The sequence below is a fragment of the Podarcis raffonei genome, chromosome 2, assembly GCF_027172205.1.
Source record: "Podarcis raffonei isolate rPodRaf1 chromosome 2, rPodRaf1.pri, whole genome shotgun sequence".
In the NCBI taxonomy this organism is placed as follows: domain Eukaryota; kingdom Metazoa; phylum Chordata; class Lepidosauria; order Squamata; family Lacertidae; genus Podarcis; species Podarcis raffonei.
In genome coordinates this window covers 62,609,763-62,626,967 of record NC_070603.1, presented here as the reverse complement: position 1 = coordinate 62,626,967, position 17,205 = coordinate 62,609,763, and the positions used below count along the sequence as shown (strand labels likewise).

At 44.9% G+C, this 17,205-nt stretch overlaps 2 protein-coding genes across 3 annotated transcripts in view; one reads left to right on the top strand and one right to left on the bottom strand.

The window, feature by feature from the left end:
- The window catches only part of MGAT4B (alpha-1,3-mannosyl-glycoprotein 4-beta-N-acetylglucosaminyltransferase B), a 75,290-nt gene that overhangs the window by 54,893 nt on the left and 3,192 nt on the right, over positions 1-17,205 (top strand). For both annotated transcript variants that reach the window (XM_053376979.1, XM_053376978.1), the window contains exons 8-13: positions 1,304-1,418; positions 3,294-3,424; positions 8,254-8,361; positions 10,050-10,243; positions 11,660-11,738; positions 12,236-12,323. In XM_053376979.1, coding sequence (XP_053232954.1) covers positions 1,304-1,418; positions 3,294-3,424; positions 8,254-8,361; positions 10,050-10,243; positions 11,660-11,738; positions 12,236-12,323 — 715 coding nt within the window. The remainder of the gene's footprint in view (positions 1-1,303; positions 1,419-3,293; positions 3,425-8,253; positions 8,362-10,049; positions 10,244-11,659; positions 11,739-12,235; positions 12,324-17,205) is intronic.
- LTC4S (leukotriene C4 synthase) overlaps positions 5,446-17,205 on the bottom strand; it is a 30,063-nt gene continuing 18,303 nt past the window's right edge. Inside the window, exon 6 of the mRNA XM_053377007.1 lies at positions 5,446-6,045. The gene's annotated coding sequence lies outside the window, so the exon portion shown is untranslated. The remainder of the gene's footprint in view (positions 6,046-17,205) is intronic.

The following is a 17,205-nucleotide window of genomic DNA, read 5'->3' as shown; positions in this document are numbered from 1 at the left end:
ATAGATTCTGTTGCTCCCAGCAAGGAACATTTTGTCTGGGTCCTTGATCAAAACACAAAAGTATGTGTGGGGAGGCTGTGTTTTAGAAGGGGGGAGGGTACATACAGTAGACCATGTTGTTCATTATTTTGATCTGGCTGTTATGTGTTGCATTAAAACTGTTACTTTTAATTCTGTCTCTTTCTTGGGTAAGACCTTGGTGTTCTAATAGCAGTTGGCCAGATGAATTTTGCTAAGATTTAAATGGGGAAATAATCACTTTAACCTTCACAAGGTTTGAGGGAGGGCCATAGTTAAGGGCCAAAGCATTTGCTTTGAATGCGGAAGGTCCCAGATTCAGTTCCTGGCAGGGACAGGCTCCTGGCTGCCGGTCTGTGTTGACAGCACTGAGCCAGAAGGATCAATGGTTTGACTCGGTATAAGATAGCTTCATATATATCCTGAGTTAGCTGGAGTGGTAGAATGGGATGTTTTGGGTTGTTTTTTTTGTTTTGTTTTTTAAAAAAGCATTTCAGCTTTGACATTATGTGGTCTTGCCTTGGTAGCCTAACTGTGGAATCAGCATATTGCTGCTGGTACCTTATTATGTGGAGGGACACGGGTGGCGCTGTGGGTAAAACCTCAGCGCCTAGGACTTGCCGATCGTATGGTCGGCGGTTCGAATCCCCACGGCGGGGTGCGTTCCCGTCATTCGGTCCCAGCGCCTGCCAACCTAGCAGTTCGAAAGCACATCAAAGTGCAAGTAGATAAATAGGGACCGCTTACCAGCGGGAAGGTAAATGGCGTTCTGTGTGCTGCGCTGGCTCGCCAGATGCAGCTTGTCACGCTGGCCACGTGACCCGGAAGTGTCTGCGGACAGCGCTGGCTCCCGGCCTATAGAGTGAGATGAGCGCACAACCCTAGAGTCTGGCAAGACTGGCCCATACGGACCTTTACCTTTACCTTTACCTTATTATGTAACATGACTTATGATAGCAGGGTCTATTTCTAATGTTTGCCTGCTTCCAATGGCTAGAAAAACAAGATCCGTGTTTGATTATGGGAATAGGTCTTTTCTTGTATAATGCTGGCATGCCTGGAGCTAATTGACCATTACTGATTGAGTATTATTCATTATTTTAGTTCGTTTAACAAAAACAGGAAACTGCTGGAAGGTTTTGTCTTCCTTATTAAAATCCTGTCCCTGGCTAGAGGTTTCTTCCTCCCATTTTTGCTTGTTGGACATGTTGTAGGGTAGAGTTTTTCTTCAGCAGAGTGCATGATCTGTCACGAGTACTGGCATCTCCCACTGTTTGTCTTGTAGCTGGAAGATGATATTGTAGCCAAGCCAAACTATCTCAGCACAATGAAGAACTTTGCTCTGCAGCAGCCATCAGAGGAATGGATGATCCTGGAGTTCTCGCAGCTTGGGTTTATTGGTAAGGCTCCCTTCAACATAACACCAACATTTGTTGGTGCATTTTGCTTAGAGGAGAAACCTCTCCCAGCGGCATGTGCTTCAGTGCTGTGCCTAACTCTGCCTGCAGGAGAAAGAAAAGCACCATCCATGTTCTCAGTTGTGCTTCTTTTGGAACAAATGGAACACAAAAGTTGTGACAGTTGCACTCTGGCTTCCTCCAAACTCAACGCAGAACACAAAGAACATACAGCAAAGCCAGCCATCTCTAGTTTCACTTTGCTTTTTTGTGTGACACAAATGTTTTATTGATGTGGCTTATTAAACAGGCCAAGCGTCTTAAGAGGCTCTAGTTACTAGTTGGGAGGAGCAGCTGGTTCATGTGCATGCTTGTTAAGCAGCCCTGTACAGGGAAGTTTTTAATGTTTGATGTCTTACTGTGTTTTAACTTGTTGAAAGCCACCCAGAGTGGCTGGGGCAACCGAGTCAGATGGGCGGCATATAAATTTATTACTACCACTACTATGATGTTAAAACAGCAGAGATCCTTCACTGATTACAGGTGGAAAAAAACCAGTCTTTCATACCACTCCTATTTGGGCGGCAACAGTATTGGAAGGGATATGGGGGCACTGAATGCAACTGAATCAGGAACTGGAGAGGTGGCCTTGAATGAAGCCTAACAGGAAAGGTTGCTTCAAAGCTCCATTCCATTTAAGGAGCAGAGCAGAAATGGCTCATGGACAAACAAAACAACAACAACAACAACAACAACAACAACAACAATAATAATTGCATTAGTAGTCTACCTTTCCTTCAATGAGCTCAAGGTGGCTTATATAGTTGTCCTCTCCATTTTTTTCTCACAACAACTCTGTGAAGTAGGTTGGACTGCGAGAGTAAGTGGCCCAAGGTCACCCAGTAGGCTTCATGGCTGAGTAGGTATTTGAAACCTGGTCTCCCAGGTCCTAGTTCAACACTCCAACTGGTACGCCACACTGGTTCTCTATAACTTAATCAAGGTTGGGTTAAGATGTTTCCTCCTCATTCATTCATTTGCAGTGTTTCTGTACCGCTGTTCAATATCACCTGGGCCAGAAAGAGGGCTTTTCACTATACTGATGCAGCAAATGAGAAGGCCCTGCTCTGAGTGGGTGCTTATCTTGAAACAACAAATGGTACCCCAAGCAGGATCTCATTGGCAGGCCATTAAAACACAAGGTGTGTGTTCGTTAGGTTCATTTGCAAGGAAAAATAAATCTGTTTCCAGAAGTTGTAGGAGGCAGACCTACTGCACTCTTCAAATGCAGGGATGGCTGGCTGACTGACCTCTGGCCCTGCAGATGTTGCTGAGCTACATCTCCAGCCCCAGGCAGTGAGCGTGGCCAGTCATCAGGGATGATGGATGTCATAGTTCAGCAACATCTGCAGGGCCACAAGTTAGCCACCACTGCTTCGATACTACATTTCTCCCCAGAATAGCACATATTGATTTTAGGCTGTGCCGGAGCAAATACAGTCCACTCTTATAAAGCCCTCACTGATATGAGGCTTTAACTTTATTTACAGTGTCTGACCTCCTGTGAGGAGGTCGGAACATGTAGCAAAATGTACTTCTGGCCCGCAAACCACTGTTTGGAGAATAGACTGGCCCCTGAGAACATAGAAGTTGGCCTAAAGTCTTGGTCAAGAGTTGTGTGTAAGAGCACGGCCATATGTAAGGGGTTAGCAGTGTGCCAGTACAGTATTAGATTCCGCTAATTGGCTCAGCATCAGCAGGCTGAATGCCTTTTTAAAAAGAAGTTCACATCTGTAGAGAATACTCCAGGGCAAGGAAAGGTTTGTTTCTCTGATCCAACATGCATTTCTAATTTTTCTCTCTTGTCCACACTTTCAGGGAAGATGTTCAAGTCCTTGGATCTCAGTCTTATTGTGGAATTCATACTCATGTTCTATAAGGACAAGCCCATAGACTGGCTCCTGGATCATATCCTCTGGGTAAAAGTCTGCAACCCAGAGAAAGATGCAGTAAGTTAACCCCAAATTAGTTGAAATGGTCTCCTTCTAACTTATGCAGATGTGCCTTTTAATGAAATGATACTGAAATTATGCAGGGATTCTGCAGTGGGTCTTTTTAAAGGTATATTGAGTCTCTTTTAAATAAAAAACTGAATTCGGTAAAGGATGGAATCACTTGCGGAGATGTTAAGGAATACTGGGTGTTGGCTGGAGGGGATACAATTTGTGGTTCCTAAAAGCTATTACAAGCCACAGAACTCCTACCTCTGGCATGCTGTGAGATGCTGCCCAAAACAAGAGAGTTCCTGGCACTGGAGAGAGATGGGCTGGTTTGCATTGCTTTGATGCAAAATGCTCTCCAACAAAAACACATCAAATAGTTGGGTGATGAAGTAATTCTTGCAACTGGATGCAAGGTAGTCAGAAGATAATCATTTGTGATATCATACTTAATGCTTGCTTATTCTTAAGAGACAACATTTAGCACCCAGAGTAAGACTCATCTACTGCCTATCTCCTTGCCTGGTTCCAGTCTACCTTTAGCACCCACACGTAGCCTTTTCTGGAACAAACAAAGCTTTTTCACTCATCCCATAGCACTTAACGCTCAGGGAAGACCAGCAGTTGCCACAGAAAGAAATATCTACTTTCCAAAAGAGACACTTTGCTTCCGCTGCAGCTGAGGCTGACTAATACCTGGTTTGCTGGGTGGACAGTGATTTTCCCTGGGCTGGGATTTGCCTTGTGGTTTGCTCTGTGTCAATATAATGAGGTGTTGCTGGTGTTTATCTTGTTTTCAAGGCCTTGAACTAGAACATAGTTTCAATGTCACTGTGCATCCACCTTCGCTTGCCTTCCCCTTCCAAATTCCCCCCTCCCGCCCCCTGGCGTGCTTTCCAGGGGATCCTGGGAGCATCTAAATCATTGTCTATTTTAAAATGTAACCTAGTTCCAGCATAGATTTCTGGCTCCCACTCCTGCTGCTTGCCTGATTAACTCTGCACAACAGTCTTTTAAACCAGACTTGCTCTTGTAAATCCTGCTGTGTAGAATCAAATTGGTAACTTGTAGGATTTGTCTCCTTGATTGAAAGTTTGCCTGACCTGAGGTTTAGTGGTGAAATGCTTTGCCTGATCTGAATATCTCTTCCTTTTGTCTGAAAACCAACTTCTAGAGTTCACCCGCTGTAGCTGCTTTCATTAGCTGCATCGGTAACAACAATAAGAAGGCACAAGGCAGAGAGTGGAACCGCTCTTGACTGCTGTGTCCCACTTAACATCAGGCAGGAAGGAGCCCTTTGCTAGCTGCATTCAGGAATTCTCTCATGAGTGGAGCCAGGTTTTTAATTTTCTAAAGTAATGAGAGCTGGATTAGGGGATTATCTTGGAGCAGGGCTTCAGGGAATATGACTGCAATGCCAAGTGTTGCAGGTAGTACAAATGGTTTTGCGAAGCAACCTGTATCTGTGAGAGAGGGCTGTCTCAAGGGGCCCCTTCTTACACATATTAGGTAGACAGCTATATTGGCAGTGGAACCACAGGTGACTGTCATTCCTAAAATGTGCGAGTTCTTGGTCTTAAAAAGGCCTACCCAGCGGGATTTGTGAGTTCTATTGTTATTGTTTTCTGTTATATTTCTTTAATAATTTCCTAGCTAAAGATTAATTTAGCACCTCACATTGATAAGAATGTACATCCAGACCACCACTTCTTGGGACCAGCCATAAAGTATGTCACACCTCAAGAAACGAGGTGGGAATGCAAACGTGTGACAGACAGAATTTTTGTAGGGGACAAAAATGGGGCAGGGGTGGGTGATGCCTTAAAAAAAGGTCAGAGAGTGACATGGTGGTTTGGGCAGATTTCATTTTGCTTTGTCTTTTGCTGCTCTAGTCCTCCTAATGGTTGCCTGTTTTCCTTCACATAAAATTGCAGGCTAAGATTTTAAATATGTTTCCCTTAATAAATGCTGGCATCAGGCAATCATACCTTTTATACACCCGTTTGCCATTTGCCTCATGAAAGGGGGATGACCTTGGGGAATGACCTTGGGAAAAGATAATAAAATAGTATTCTTAAGTAGGCAGCTTTAGCTTATTCTAAGAGAAATTAGCAAGCGAAATTAACAAGGTGAATTGGCGCAAGGGTGCAGCGGCATACACCTACAGACTTTTAAATGAGAAAAAAGCCTCTAGTGACGGAGGAGGAAGTGTTGATAATGAGTAGACAAGAAGAGAAACAGCTTCAGACTTGCATCTAGACAAGTTTTGTATTTTAGGAAGGTGGTGGTAGAAGTGAAAGTGGTATTAGGCGCAGATTATACCTCCTTTTCACAGTACTATAAGTAAAATAATAGTCTGCGCATGCGCCAACTTCAAAAGTTTATTTGCTCAGCGCTTAGTTTCTCCTTCATGCCTATGTGTCTCTATTCTTCATAAGTCTCCTACGTGTAGCATATTTTCATTCACAAATGTATTCTCAAACTCTCCCAGGTGACAGAGTTGGGCAGGGGATTTTTTTGTTTTTAAGAAAAAGTGCCGCAGATTTGCTTGGTACCACTCTAGAGTTGATCAAAATTTTCTCTTTTACAAACTGGTGGTAGAAACAGAAGGTGGCTCAGTTTCCTCTTAGCTGTGAGAGACAAAATGAGACAGTTGCAATGAGCATCAGCAAAATAGTATTTTATGAACAAAGAATACAAAGATATGAAGTTGGGAGGAAGGCCCATGATTTATCCCGACAGCTACTTAATTAATTTAACAGTAATGACACATTCATGAGACTACACCAACCAGAAGGTCATAGCGTCCTGCTGCCCAAGGCTGCCTCCTTCCCATTCCCTGACTCTAGCAGGTTACTAGAGATCAACAATACATTGCTACTCGGGCTCCATATAAACAGCCAAGCATGTATCAACAAAATGAAGGGCAAACGTGTGCACAAGTTTATATGTTTATACTAATCATTATGTTCCTAGTGAGATCCTAACCCATCCACTTCCCTTAGAGTTGAGTCTAGCAGCTTGGCTCAGTTGAAATCCAATTAAAGAACACATTCCTGAGCTGTACTTCATTCTGACTCACTAGTGGTGACACCAGAATTGAGCTGGACAGCTGATCTCAATCCATATCCATCATCTTTTAAACATTTTTAAGAAGTTGCAATACCAGTCAAGGGAAGATAGTGGTCCACTTGGAACCTTCATACCAACTTTGATGTAGATGAAAGCATACCTGTTTTAAGTGTGGCAGAAACATTTTATACACACATTTGCTGCATTCTGAGGTATTTGTTTTCAGGGTAGTAAATATGTATTCAAAATACTTTCACAACACTTAGGCTGTGTGAACACTATACCTTTAAAGCATGTTCAAAGCACATTCTGTCTCTCAAAGAATTCTGGGCATGGTCATTTGTAATTCTGTGTAGGGTAAACTACAGGGCCAAGAATTCTTTGAGGGATAGAATGTGTTTTAATGTGCTTTAAATGTAATAGGTGGGGACGCGGGTGGCGCTGTGGGTAAAACCTCAGCGCCTAGGACTTGCCGATCGTATGGTTGGCGGTTCGAATCTCCGCGGCGGGGTGAGCTCCCGTCGCTCGGTCCCAGCTCCTGCCCACCTAGCAGTTCGAAAGCACCCTTAAGTGCAAGTAGATAAATAGGTACCGCTGTATAGCGGGAAGGTAAACGGCGTTTCCGTGTGCTGCACTGGTGCTGGCTCGCCAGAGCAGCTTCATCACGCTGGCCACGTGACCCAGAAGTGTCTCCAGACAGCGCTGGCCCCCGGCCTCTTAAGCGAGTTGGGCGCGCAACCCCAGAGTCGGACACGACTGGCCCGTACGGGCAGGGGTACCTTTACCTTTACCTTAAATGTAATAGGAAGGATTCAAATTACAGTCATACCTTGGAAGTCAAACAGAATCTGTTTCGGAAGTCCATTCGACTTCCAAAACATTCGGAAACCAAATTGCGGCTTCTGATTGGCTGCAGGAAGCTCCTGCAACCATTTGAAGCCACAGAAGCCCTGCCGGACGTTCGGCTTCCAAAAATAGTTTGCAAACCAGAACAATCACTTCCGGGTTTGTGGTGTTCAGGAGCCAAAACATTTGAGAACTAAGCTGTTTGAAAACCAAGGTACGACTGTAGTGCAGTGGCAGTTTTGTAGTCAGCGCAAGCATTTCAGCTTGCCACATGGAACAAAACTCTGTCTCTTCCTCTGCTCCACTCTTCTGGGGTTGTCTCAACACGCCCCAGAGCCCATTTCTGGAGGTTTACAGGAGAGAAGCCCTGTTGTGCTAGCAGGAGCGCTTGTGCTGGCTTCTTCTAGTGCAGGGGTCAGCAACCTTTTTCAGCCGTGGGCCGGTCCACCATCCTTCAGACCACGTAGTGGGCCGGACTATATTTTTTTTTGGGGGGGAAGGAATGAATTCCTATGCCCCACAAATAACCCAGAGATGCATTTTAAATAAAAGGACACATTCTACTCATGTAAAAACACGCTGATTCCCGGACCATCCGCAGGCAGAATTTAGAAGGCGATTGGGCCGCATCTGGCCCCCGGGCCTTAGGTTGCCTATCCTTCTCAAGTGGGACTCATTAGTTGAATCCCACCCATTGTGTGTACACAGCCTTAGGGTGAAGAAGGTAATAGCAGCTTAAGTGTGGTTTGGACATGCCTTCTTTGAAGCCACTTCTTTCACACTTACAGTTGAAAAGTAATTGTGTCCCTAATGGCAAACTTGACTGAAAGCAGTTAACCAACCTGTTTCCTACTTCGTGCTTCCTCCTAAGCGGGAAGCACAAATCTTGATTTTTTAATATATTATTATTATTATTTTAGAAACATTGTGACAGACAGAAGGCAAACCTGAGGATACGCTTCAAGCCCTCACTCTTCCAGCACGTAGGAACCCACTCCTCCCTTGCTGGTAAAATACAGAAGCTGAAAGTGAGTATGTAACGTCATAGCACTGGGAAACTGCATTCCTATGCGTTGGGCAAATTTATATGTAAAATGTGATAAGTTTTCAAATATGTGTAGCAGTTTAGGCAGGGAAAGCAGGTGCTTTCAAATGCAGGTGCCTTCCCTAGGGAAGAGAGGTCAGTTGTGCTTCTTCTGCAGAGAAGGAGTGGATGCTTCACTGACAGAGTATGAAAGAAATTGTTAATGGCTTGGAAGCAAAGGCGAGGCATTGGGGTCAGGAGCCAAGGGAACTGGAGCATGGCAGGTATCAACTCTGATTAATAGCTGCTAGCCAGCGTTCAGTAGCTATGTGTTGCAGCAGCTTTAAAAGCCTCATATCGGCAGTGTTCTTTGGAAAGTGAGTCTGGGCAGAGGACAGGAACTCCATGCAAACATTTGACTGTAAAACTTGGGCATCACGACACATTCGAGAGTTGTACTAGTTTCAGTGAGCTATACCAAAACTATAATCTAAAGCAGTGTTTCCTAACCTTGGGTCTCCAGCTGCTTTTGGACTACAACTCCCACCACCCTTAGCTAGCAAGACCAGTGGTCAGGGATGATGGGAATTGTAGTCCAAAAGCAGCTGGAGACCCAAGGTTGGGAAACACTGATCTAAAGATCCAGTTCTAGGATTCTTAAGTTTCTCTCTCTCTCTTTTACTTCATACAGATTTTGGTTCTCTTAACTCCCCCCCACACCCTTTCTCTCCCTCCTTCTCTCTCTCTCTCTCTCTCTCTCTCTCTCTCTCTCTCTCTCTCTTTCTTTCTTTTCCTCCCTTTCCCAAGGAGAGGACTCAGGAGAGCGGGGTATTGCCAGAGGCATCACAGAAATAGGGATTTTTGAGGATAGATTTGAAGACAGAGTGAGAAGGGCAGTGTTGCATATGTGTTCTTAGAAGGGATTTCCAGGCATGTGGGGCAATGTGAGAGAAAGGGCAGACAGAAATTGGGATGGGGAGGGAGGGAGTTTGAAGAGCAACAGTTATGCAAACTAATATTTGCTTATTTGTCTGTTTCTCATTGCTTTATGTATACCCCTTAAAGATTTATTTATTTTTGATTAAGAGGATTATATATTTTTTCTAAACAAAAATAATAATAAACAGTCTTAGTCAGGGATACATTGACATACAAGCATTGAAAGAAAAGGGGAGCCAAGGCCATGGCGTGCTTTTGAAGATAAGAGTGAGGGGTTTGTGCTGGATCCCAGGGTGGACAGGAGGCCAGTGCTGATATTTAAAGAGAGGCATCACATCGTCTGAGAGACTGGAGTGATGAGAGAGGTGAATGATAGAAATGAGGGGCCTGAGCAGTGACAACAGAAGCCCAGCAAGGAAAAGATACAAAAGCAGGAGATGACTGGATTGTGAACCAGAGTTTCTTGCTGGGGTGTATTTTCACCATGTGCAGGCAGAAGAGACATGACTTTGGTGTTGGACTGAATATACAGAGGGAGCAAAGCAGAGGGAGAGAACAGAGATAAAGCGAAGGTTTTTTGAAGCCCAAACAGCAGCCTGGATGGTGATGATGTTCATCGGCTCAGGGGATACCTTAATTAAAGCAGCCCCACCACTGCCATCAGAACAGCAGTATTTCCATAAAAGTGCAATGGAAGTAGGAAACACAGTTTTATATAGTTTAAATAGTTTTGCTTTTATCTTGCATGTTGAGGACAAAGATTTTGGAAAGCAAGCGCTTCGAAAAGAACACGTCAACCCTCCTGCAGAAGTTAGCACCAGTCTGAAAACCTACCAGCACTTCTCCTTAGAGAAAGCGTATCTGAGGGAAGATTTCTTTTGGGCATTTACCCCCACAGCGGGTGACTTCATACGCTTTCGCTTCTTTAAGCCCCTACGCATTGAACGGTGAGTATATGGAGATTTGTGGGGGAAGATTAGATTGACATTTAAAAGTCACTCATCCCCTCTCCCCTGTGGTAGAAACAGAGTTCATCTGAAAGGCAGGTTGCATCTCAGCCACTCATCGCCCTGCTTCTCCCACATACGGCCTTTTAGCTTACAGTTCTGCCTGCACAGCCTTACAGATAGTAAACTAAAGCACAGATGAAATTAATTGGCTTTTTCAGTTACAAAGGGAATTCTACCCAAGTCTCAGTGGTGCCCAAGTCACCTAGACCCCATCCTGCTTTCTAACAGGGTATGCTTAATTAGGTTTTGTTAGTTTTTGGTTCCGATACCATTGTGAATCATGTGTAGCGCTTTCACGAAAGTTCAGCCTGTCTCTGTGTGTTTCCTCCCTTTAGTGGCTCTATGACTGAGGTTTTGCCTCATTTTGATACCACTAAGAAATACTCATCTACAATAGGAATGAGGAACCTGTGGCTCTCCAGATGTAACTAGACTCCAAATCCCATCAGTCCCAGCCATTGATATGAGGCTCATGAGTGGGAGAATTCTATTGCACTCATGTCTTGCTTGTGAGCTTCCCATAGGCATTGGGCTGGCCCCTCTGACAGCGTAATGATAGAGCAAGCAGGGCTTTTGTGGTCCAGCAGTCTCCGGAGGGCCACAAGTTGCCATTCCAGGGGAGGAATTCAACGTCGTGCTGAGTTTATTGCGTCAGCTTGCCAGACAGAATGATCTCCCTTCTCCTTCCCCCATGTGCTGGTCTAGGGGTTCCCCTAACACACACACTCCAGACAAATTTAGGAAGGCGGTGGGAGGTGAGGACAAAAAGTCCTATTGTGCTAGCAGAAGATTCTTGCACTGGCTTCTACTAGCAGAACTCATGAACTGAATCTGGCCCCTGGTCTACAACTTAAATCATGTGCAGGAATTATGGGGGGAATTGAATGTGGTATGTAGAAGTCCATTTGTTTGTCTGTTAAATTTCCCTGAGCATTTAGTGTCCGGGGTGGGTGGGTGTTCTCCCTCTCTCTCTGCCTCTCCGTCTTGATTTGTTAACATGGGAATGTCTTGTGTGTGTGGCTTTATCCTTCCCAGAATCCGTTCAGGAAGCACAAGGAGTCACTTCTTACTTTTCCAGCTTGGTATCACTGAATAGTGAACTGTTCTCATCACAGGAGTAGATAATTGCACTTCTTACTGATATTCATTCATATGCGATGGAGTGCTTAATTTGCAAGCGCAATCAAACAATCAATCCATAATTAGTTGTTTGTGCACTTAGAGCCATCTTTCTCTCAAATGCGGCTTTCTGTGGAAAGAGAGGCCCCTCTTGGGTGAGCTTATGCCTGGTGGGGTCCTTCTGTGTTACATCCCCCATGAAGCTGTGCATTCATTGCTGGTTCCTGCCCACAGGTTTTTCTTTCGCAGTGGCAATATTGAACACCCTGAAGACAAGCTCTTCAACACAACTGTGGAAGTGTTACCTTTTGACGTAAGTTTACTGAGCTTACCATAGGAGTTCAGGTGAGGGGGGGAGACCAAGGTTTAGGAGATTATAATCCAGATTTTTGTTACTTTGTGGTTGGATACCATGAGAAGAATATGTATGGGGTCAATGGGCTTAGCAGTGGAAGCTTCTGAGAAGCCTGTGCCACCTAATCTGAATTCAAATTCTAATTCCTGAGGCATTATTCCAAAACCTAGGAGCAAGGCTGCTTATTCATTCTCTATTTAAAGTACACTGCCTGTGGCAGGAAAAAGGTAGTCCTTACAAGGTATATTTTAATAGACTTTTTTGGGGGGAGGGGGGTCCTTGAAAGCATAGAGAAGGTCTTCCAGCAACCCGGTATGCTAGAGTAATTCTGTGTCTCTGAAAAAGTAAACATTGCCTGATGTTTTATGACCATAGTGGTTTAAACTGTACCCGCAGCAGGCTGCCTAAATCCTTCTTGCTGGCTTTTTGCAAAGATTGTCTCTTTTCCTGCACAGAGTCTCCAGTCAGATAAGGAAGCCCTGCAGGAGGGAAGAGCAACAGCATTCAAGTACCACAGGACATCTGACGGCTACATACAGATAGGTAAATTGCTGGTTCAAGGCAAACATCAGCCTGCTGGTTGTGGATAATGCACTGTGGTATGTTGCTGTTCAGATAACACAATTACGCAGAAAGTGATTGCATGGAAGGTTTCAGGGGTGGGAGACAAGCTTATCTTGAATTAATTAGCACCCCCCACCCCACCCTTGACCTGGAATTTAGAGTGAAAGTCATTCACTCAGAACACACGTGACATTTTTGTCATTTTCCCAAGGGTTAGAATTTGCATATGTCTTCATTTTAAAGACTTTGCTGAGGTGGATTTTCTCGGCTAACACTGTGCAAATGCAAATGTTGACAACACTGCAGAGGTCAAGAAGTACGGATAAACCTGAAGGACGGAAAGAACAGCTTGATTATACAGTTAATCTCAAATTGTTCTTTGGGGCAGTAAAAAAAGAAAGGAAATGAAAAGTGTTTTCTCTTTAGTTCTCTTCTTAAGCACATTGATGTGTGGAATCAGTGGAGCCTGTTCTCATGTGGTGTCTTTTTATGATTGGAGCTTTGGCACTCAGTGGCAGAAACCATTTACTCATCCTGCTGCTCTTTCTGGGCAGCTTCCAGCATCATCTCTTCTGCCTACTTGCTTTCTGAAAACAATTGCAGGAACTAGGGGAGCAAATGGTTACAGGTTTACATCTTCCTGCCTGTAGGAATGGTATCTTGTGGGTCTGAAACCCTACTCTGAGCACTTTCCACATGTGCCAGCCAGTAGCTGTGTCATGGTTGATTTGTTACCTGTTGTTTTTGCTTTTTTAACAAGTCGGAAACCATGCTAGGGGTTGGACTTAAGATTACGTACTTCTGGCCCCAGTAACTTTCAGATCTCACTGGGCGTCTGTGTGTCTGGGTTTGGGGGAAGGAGGACATGGAAGAGGGATGTTTTGTATCTGAAGTTTCAATACCTCCAGGGAATAAGCAAAAGGGAGCAGGAGCTGTAACATCAGAAGTGGTCCTCAGCTTATGCAGTTACTTTGTGTGAATCAGAGAATTCCTTGATTGTTGAGAGGCACAAGCTATAGAGCAAGTATCTTAGCTGCTCCTTGTAAGCAATCTGCACATTCTTGTTGCCAGAATGGCTTAAGCCTCATTTAGCACCAAGTCTGAGGCTGCATACACATTAGTGGCTTAAAATATAGCAAAGTCATTCTTCCCTGCCACTTCTCCAAGTCATATTTGCACATTTCTGTGCACACCAGAGGTATGTCTTCACCCAAAGTGCATTAGCTGTTTGGTTTTGCTGTGCCTTCAAACCCCATTTATGAAGCTGTGATCTGCATATGCCCAGCCCAGAGGGTTTGCAGTCCTCTTGAAAACAGGCTGTTTTGGAATTTGAATATGATTTATGAGCACAAAATACATGTGCTATACAGCTCAGTGTGAACTAAGTCCATATGTATATTTAGTTGTCTGTCTCTTTAAAATGCCCTTGAGTCCTTTCCTGGCCACTGCTCACTTGTAATTTAAAGTCTCATCGAAGTGGCCTTTGGAGAATGTTAAGAGAAATAAGTTGAGAGTGGAAAGAGTTTAAGTGGTGGCAGGAAAAATGGAGACTCTAGCAGCGCAGGAAAGGCTTTGCAGAATTTGGTGGACTTTTGAAGGCAGAGGAGGTGACTAGCTGGATAAGACAGGAAGTGCTAGGCCTAGGAAACTCCATGATAGCTGCAGCAGGAGAGGGCAGCCAAAGTGGGGTGATGTCACAATGTCCTTGTGCAAAACAGGGAAAGGAAGGAGAGAAGCAGAGGCAAATAAGAGAGTCTGCATTCCATGCCAGAGCTAGAAGCTTGGATTTGAAGTGCAAAACAGCAGGGTACCAGCGTTGACTTGAGGAGAGAGGTGACAGGATTGCACAGGGTGTGACAGGTGGGTGGAGAAATTTTACCAAAGGTGTTTCTAGTTGACACGAGAAAGGAAAGACTGCAGGCATATTGATCAGGACAAGAAGTTACAGTAGACTTGGAGAGACAGGAACTGGTCGCAAATGATAATTTTAGCAGAGAGAAAATAATTGATTTGGGAGATGTTGAAGAGGAAAAAGAGGCAATGCATGGTAATGGCTGGGACAGCAGAAAGAGAGTGGCAAGAAGATTATTCCCTGCTGCTTTTAAGATGGCTGCTCATTTAATGCAGGCATAGATTTCAAGAGTACATCATATCCACACATATCTTCAGTTAGCAAGGGCAAATCTGTCGATCAATAGCTGTTTCCCCTTCAAATGTGCAGAAGTGGGAACAGTCCTTTACCAGAGATGCCAGGGACGTAGGAAGAGGGGGGCGATGAGGACGGACCGCCCTGGGTGCCCTCACTGAGGGGGGTGACATTTGGCATGCCACCCACCTGTGACTCCCAATTCTACCCCGAGCCGTCGGTGTAAGGGGGGAGCTGCGCTGCTTTGCTGGAGGCATTCCCCCTTCCCCCTTCATTTTGACAGCTTGGGGGAGGCTTAGGAGTCACAGGCAGGTGGCGCGCTGAATGTCTGCCATGGGTGGCTTGCTCCACCACTGGCTGCAGGGCACCCGAGTGGCTATCCTGCGCCTGGGGGAGGCACCCTCCGTGCCACGCCCCCCTCAGGAGTGCGCCTGCCCTGGGCAGTGCAGCCATATGCTCCGCCGCTGCCAGATGCCACTTCTATGCACAGTGCTAAGAACAATTTGTTTATTTAATAGTTTTGTAGAGTTACAGGAACATATGCAACTACAAAAATGCCTGGAAGCAATAAAATAACATTCAGATGAAACTAACAAATTGTTTGCATGAAAGTTTGTGTCCTTCACAATTGTCATTGGGGTAAATCAAAGCACTGTGTTGTATGTATATACAAGCTTATGCCTTGCATGTAAAAGGCACCAGGTTCAGTCCTTGCATCACCAGTTAGCAGGGATCAGGTAGCAGGTAAAAGGCCTGTGATTTTGTGTGTGTGTCAGAAGATTCACATGTATGTTTTTTTCTGGTTTTTGTGCCAAAGTACAAGATGCCAGGAATAAAGTGGCTCTTACATTATGAACTGCAGGTAGCAGTGTCTATGAGGATTTGTTGTTGTTTAGTCATTTAGTCGTGTCCGACTCTTCGTGACCCCATGGACCAGAGCACGCCAGGCACTCCTGTCTTCCACTGCCTCCCGCAGTTTGGTCAAACTCATGCTGGTAACCTCGAAAACACTATCCAACCATCTCGTTCTCTGTCGTCCCCTTCTCCTTGTGCCCTCCATCTTTCCCAACATCAGGGTCTTTTCCAGGGAGTCTTCTCTTCTCATGAGGTGGCCAAAGTACTGGAGCCTCAGCTTCAGGATCTGTCCTCCCAGTGAGCACTCAGGTCTGATTTCCTTCAGAATGGATAGGTTTGATCTTCTTGCAGTCCATGGGACTCTCAAGAGTCTCCTCCAGCACCATAATTCAAAAGCATCAATTCTTCGGCAATCAGCCTTCTTTACATCACTACTTCCATACATCACTACTGGGAAAACCATAGCTTTAAGGAAAACCATAGCTTTAACTATAAGGATTAGAGCCCTGCAAATAAAGCATAGCAACTAGGAGATTGTGCTACAAACTGAGAAATCCCTCCATCAAATACCACCTGTCATTTTGGCAAACTGCTCTTCTCTCAGCCTCAGCCATATAACACAATACTGTCTCTGATTTGCAGGCTTATGGCAAGAGAGTATACACAAAGAACACAAAGTGTTAGAAAGTGCAAGTGAAAGGGGACATGGTAGAAGTTTGTAAAATTATGCATGGCATGGAGAAAGTTGATATAGAAAGGTGTTTCTCCCTCTTTCCTAACACCAGAACTCATGGACATTTGATGAAGCTGAATGTTGGAAGAGTTGGGACAGATGAAAGAAAGTCCTTGTTCACACAGTGCCTAGAGAACTGTGGAACTCACTGCCATAGGAGGCAGTAATGGCCATCAACTTGGATGTCTTTAAAAGATTAGACAAATTAATGGAGGGCAAGGCTATCAGTGGCTAATAGACATGATGGTTATATTCTACCTTCACTGTTGGAGGCAGTGTGCCTCTGATTACCACTTTCTGGGTAATGCAGACGGGCAGAGTGGTGTTGCTCTCATGTCCAGCTTGCAAGTTTCACACAGGTATGTGATTGGCCCCTGTGAGAACAGGATGCTGGACTAGATGGGTCCTGGGTCCTGCAGGCTCTTCTTATTTTCCTAGGATTCCTAATGGCCTTTGAGGACACTCCTTTCCTTTCCTCCTCCCTCCAGATTTCCATTTACATCAACAACAAGCAATGCTTTTTTCAGCAGGAACTCACCAGAACTCAGTTCTGGCACCTCTTTTTCTAGAAAAAATAGCACTGACAACTGGCACTCTCCATGTGCCATCTTAGATGGGATGTTGCATGTGTGTGTAGGGGCACCCCCTTTATGTTACGGATAGTGCCATTTTCATTACATAAGGATCAGTACACAGAGAATGAATTCACTATTTGTGTGAGAGAGAGACTGAGAGATTATAATATACGATAAAGCAGTACCACCTACTGGACAGCTGCAGCTTTGCAAAGCATAAAAACATGGAACTAAATACAGTGGTATCTCGTCTAGCATCCGCCTCACCGAGCGCCTGTTCCGTCGAATGTCCGCGGCAAACCCAGAAGTACCAGAGCAGGTTACTTCCGGGTTTGCCACATGCGAAGAAGTGCAAACCGCTCCGTGCGCAGATGCGGCACTTTGTCCAGCATCCTTTCTGGCCAGCGACCGGGGCTCCGGAACGGATCCCAGTCGCAAAACGAGCTACTACTGTAGTCTTTTAAGTTTCTTCAGGGGAGGGAAGATTTGACGTTTGCAGCCATTCACACCACAACTTAGTGTAGTGATATTGTTTGGTGGTCTGTAACTGTC